Genomic DNA, 4910 nt, shown 5'->3' with positions numbered 1-4910 from the left:
TTTCAATCAGCCAGCGCGGGGCGATAAATAGCCCGTAGAGGCCGGGGTTTGGTGCGCGTGACGCCGATTTCTCTCCTCTCTCCTTCCCTCCTGCAGAACTACAACGGCGTCTCGGACGTGGAGCTCCGAGTAGCGTTACCAGATATAAGCACGGTGACGGTCAGAGTCAAAAAGAACAGCACCACGGACCAGGTCTACCAGGTGAGCTGCCGCTTTCTTTACACTTGAACCGGAAGATTAACGGCGTTTGGACGTTAACCGCGACCCGCGTGCTCCTCTCGAGCGCGGGCAGGCATCGGTGACGCTACTTTGCTGCAGGGATGCGAGAAGGCCCTGCCCTGACGCTGTGCTGAAGCGTCGTTTTGCCGGCAGGCTTGGCTGCCGGGACAGAGTCATCGCTGAATTAATTTTCCCTGATAACATCTCGGAGCCGGTGGCTGGCTCTGGGCACAGACGGGTTGTGGGTTACGGCTCGCCGCCCCGCCGGCGGGTTTTTTCTGCCTGCAGCCGGCACACGAGGTGGATTTAGACAGGATATCGGGAAGAAATGTTTTCCTGCGAGAGTGGTGAGGCAGTGGCACAGGCTGGAGGAGGCTTTGAGCCACCTGGTCCAGCAGAAGGTGTCCCTGCCCATGGCAGGGGGTTGGAACAAAACGATCTTTAATTTTCCTTCCAACCCAAGTGCTTCACATGGAAAACGAAGGACAAGCCCTCAGCCAGCGCTGCTGGAGGAAAAGCAGAAGCTGGTGATGAATTAGGAGGAATGAGATGATGCAAGGGAGACCCTTTTTGAAAGGGGAACGAAAACTGTTGCCGCAGGGCAGGGAGCGGAGGGCTGTGGCCGAGCGGGCTCTGGGGAGCTCCAGATCCGCGTGGCAGAGCCCGGGGGTGGGATTCGCGCCCGTTCTGCGTTCGGGGGCAGCCTGGTGAGTTTCACGGCACCGCTGCCGAGGGCTGTGAGTGTTGGCCGGGGTGTGAGCGTGCAGGACCGGAGCGTTGTTGGAGGAAACTCCCAGGGGAGGTGCACGTGCCTCTTCTGTTGGGAGCCGCAGCTGGAGGCGTCAGAAGAAAAGCTGACCTGATTGTCAGCCACGGTGGCACTAAAATCTAGAGCAGCTTACAGGGAGGGGAAAGCGGGAGAGTCCAAGCCCTTGCTTAGGAAAACATTTGGGTTTAGTGGATGAGTAAAATTCTGGTTTTCCATGGGACTAACACCTGGGGTTAGCGACTCCTTGGGAGTAACCCGTGGGGAGCAGCCCTGCCCCGGAGCAGGACGGGCGGCTGCTGGCTCCTTTCTGCTCTCACCCCATTTTCCCCTCCGGTTCCTCTTCAGGCTGTGGCTGCGAAGGTCGGGATGGACAGTATTACTGCAAACTACTTCGCCCTGTTTGAAGTGATCAATCACTCCTTCGGTAAGTGGTTTAATCCCCTCGGTGCCAATGAGGAGGGAGCTCCGCAGCGCCCGGTGACACTCTCATTTATGTCTTCTCTCCGCACACAGCATCGGGAGCCGGTGGCAGGAATCGGGCAGGCGCAGTCGGCTCTGATAACGAGGAGCCCTCTAAGTTTGGCGGCTTTTTTTGCTGCTGCTTGACTTTCCCTTTCTTAAGCAGTTCAAGAAGACGACCTTTTTGTTAAACCCAGAGCTGCGTTTTATTTTAGTTCAGAGGGTCCAGCGAGCTTAGAAAAAGTGGGGAGCATCACTGCAACCAGCCAGCTCTGCAGAGGGGGCACCAGCGGGGGCTTGGGACGGATTTTTTTCCTTTCCTGGGAAGAAAAGTGGATGGAAGGCAACACGGTCTGCACACACGTGGGTGTGGGGTGACATCCAGGCCCTGGAGGGGACGCGCTGCAAGCGACATTGCAGCTTCTCACCTCTCCTCCTGTGGTTAAATCCTGACGGTGTTTGGGGCTTTCACTGCGGGATTCCGGGCAATCGTTTTGGCACTTAAATAACCGCCATCCTCCGGCTCGGCGCGTGCCGGGGGCTCCTGGCTGCGGTTCATATCCCTGCCCGCAGCAGCCTCTGATTTTACCCAGAACGTCGCGGTCGCGCCACGAGATGGGTGCCGTGGTCGGGTTGAGTTTTGGTTTTTCCCCGTGTGCGGGGTTTTAAGCCGAGTGTGTTTCTCATTCCCAACTGGTACCTTCACTTCTGGATTTTCATCTCTGTGTCCCTCACGCTCATCCCGTTGTTCCGGCAGGCTGTGCCCTGCCAGAATTGATTTCTGAGGCTGTTCCCTGTGCTCACAACATCCTGGCTGAGCGACCAGCTCGATTTTTAGCTGCGTGAAGCCCTCCTAAAATGACTCATCCCACAAAACAGGCTGGGTTTGCATTCGGTGCCGACCCCGGGGCAGCCAGGATCACCGATCTCCTTTAATTACTGTTGGAATCGCGGCCCTGCCTCTGCCACCGGGTCTGCGGTCACTCGGAGGGTTACGGGGCGCTGGTGGGACGGAGCAGGACAGGGGCGTGGTGAGGGAGGACCAGGGCTGGAGGGTGGATATGCCTGTCTGGAGATGCTACATTTCATTTCCCTGGAAACCCTGAGCTCCATCAGCATAGGACAGTGACCGGATCCTTCCTTCGGGGCAGAGGAGCCACGGAGATGGTCCGAGGCTGGAGCAGCTCCTGTGCGAGGGTTGGGGGTGTGCAGCCTGGAGAAGAGAAGGCTCCGGGGAGACCTTAGAGCAGCTTCCAGGGCTGAAAGGGGGCTACAGGAGAGATGGGGGGGGCCCTGGATCAGGGGGTGCAGGGACAGGACGAGGGGGAACGGTTTTGAGCTGAAAGAGGGGAGATTTGGATGAGAAATTAGGAAGTTTGTTTTTTTTACGATGAGGCAGTGGCCCAGGGTGCCCAGAGAAGCTGTGGATGCCCCATCCCTGGAGGGGTTCAAGGCCAGGCTGGATGAGGCTCTGGGCAACCTGGGCTAGTGGGAGGTGGCCCTGCCCATGGCAGGGGGTGGCTCTGGATGGTCTCTTAAGGTCCCTTCCCACCCGAACCATCCTGGGACTCCGGTCACCGATGATGCTGCGGATGCTGGGTGTGTCTGTGCTCTCACCTCCGTGTCCTGTGCTTTTTCCAGTGCGCAAACTGGCGCCCAACGAATTCCCCCACAAACTCTACGTGCAGAACTACACCTCGGCGGTGCCGGGGACGTGCCTGACCATCCGGAAATGGCTCTTCACTACGGAGGAGGAGGTTCTTCTCAACGACAACGACCTGGCGGTCACCTACTTCTTCCACCAGGTACGTCCCCAAGAGCCGTGATTAGAATCATGGAGTCATTTAGGTCAGAAAAGACATTTAAGATCGTTGAGTCCAACCATAAGCCTGACACTGCTGACTCCCCTAATTTTTTACTGGAGTTAAGGCAACACAAGCTCCCGACTCCCAGAACTGCTCCACACCCCGCTGTCCTCTGGCCGTGTTCTCCCGTTGCCGGAATAAAGCCGGACTGGGATGACCAGCTCAGAGGGAGATAACGGCAGAGTTCAGGAGGATGAATCCTGCTCTCAGTGCTGTCCCAGCGCTCTCTGTACCAGCCTCTGGCACAAACTGAAATAAAAATAATAGCTGTCGAGTTTGATCTCCCAGCCTGGCTCTTCACTGGTGGGTGGTTTTACAAACTGCTTTGTGCCGGGGGCAGGATTCCTCGCTGGAGCGTGCGTCTGAGCAGTGAGAGGAAGGAGCCGTGTACCTGCTCGGTCCTGGAGGAAAAACCCATTTTCACGCCACCGCTGCAGCAGCGCAGGGGGCAGAAGCCAGTGTGGCTCTGCTGGAGTGGAAGGGTTGTTCCAGTTGCCTGTGGCTGAAGGCAAACGCGGGATACCAGGCACCAGCATTTCCAGATCCGTCCTCTTTTGCCGGGGGATGTTCTTCCAAAGTCCTTCCAGGCATCCGTACGCTCCCAAGGGCAGTCAGAGGCTTGTGGCTGGAGTCAGCGAATGCGAAGAGCCACCGCTGTGAGCCTGGCTGTCCATCAGCCTCACTGGGGGCACTGGTCCCCTCCTGGGCTGTGAATTCGGGCGGCCCTTCAAAGCAGCCTCCGGGCCAGCTGGGGAAGGCAAAGCGTCGTGACTCGGTGATGGGATCCTCTGATCTGACCTCCTGGGTTTCCCTTTTTCTGTTCAGGCCGTTGATGATGTCAAGAAAGGCTACATCAAAGCGGAGGAGAAGTCCTACCAGTTACAGAAGCTGTGTGAGCAGAGAAAGATGGTCATGGTGAGTTATCCCACCTGTCCTCTTTGCTTTTCCTTCTCGTTAGCGGCGCTGTGTCTGGGCAGGAGGCACGGGCCCAGGTTGCCCAGAGCAGCTGTGGATGCCCCATCCCTGGAGGGGGTCAAGGCCAGGCTGGATGAGGCTTTGAGCAACCTGGGCTGGTGGGAGGTGTCCCCTCCGGTGGCATCCTGAAAGGTCCCTTCCCACCCAAACCCTTTGGTGACGATGGGGCTCTGAACCCAGTCTGGTGGCAGGTGTCCGTGCCCATGGCAGGGGTTGGACCAGAAGATCTTCAAAGGTCTTTTCCAACCCGAACCATCCTGTGATCCTACGCACGCAGCCTTGCAAACGCACCTTTCCTGGAAAGCGCTAACCATGGAGCTCTGGGCGGGTGTGGGCTCAGCGCAGGAGGGGCTGGGGGTGTGCAGGCACGCCGGAGCGCCAGGCACGGGGCTGGGGCACGCCCGAGGGTCGGCTGCTGCACGAACCAAACCCTCCCTCGTGCCCGACGCCTGGGAACAGCGGCTCGTCCTTGGCAAGATCGCGCCTTGACTCGGCTCCAAGTGAGGCAGCGATAAACCCTGCGGGTTCTTGCCGGTGTTGAAAGGTGAGGCGCTGAACGCGTGGTGCAGCAATCCTTCACCCGCAGCCCTGCGGGGACGCTGCTTCTTCCCAGGAACGGGGAG

General features: G+C 58.5%; 1 protein-coding gene across 1 annotated transcript in view; it reads left to right on the top strand.

The window, feature by feature from the left end:
- The window catches only part of SNX27 (sorting nexin family member 27), a gene marked incomplete at both ends in the record, with an annotated part of 5979 nt that extends 1752 nt beyond the window's left edge, over positions 1–4227 (top strand). The window contains 4 exons of the mRNA XM_010083297.1: positions 97–201; positions 1334–1412; positions 3089–3252; positions 4138–4227. Coding sequence (XP_010081599.1) covers positions 97–201; positions 1334–1412; positions 3089–3252; positions 4138–4227 — 438 coding nt within the window. The remainder of the gene's footprint in view (positions 1–96; positions 202–1333; positions 1413–3088; positions 3253–4137) is intronic.
- Between the last annotated feature and the right edge of the window lie 683 nt (positions 4228–4910).

The sequence above is a fragment of the Pterocles gutturalis genome, unplaced genomic scaffold, assembly GCF_000699245.1.
Source record: "Pterocles gutturalis isolate BGI_N339 unplaced genomic scaffold, ASM69924v1 scaffold30680, whole genome shotgun sequence".
In the NCBI taxonomy this organism is placed as follows: Eukaryota; Metazoa; Chordata; class Aves; order Pterocliformes; family Pteroclidae; genus Pterocles; species Pterocles gutturalis.
Note: the sequence above shows the minus strand (reverse complement) of the source record. Positions and strands in the feature narration are given on the sequence as shown.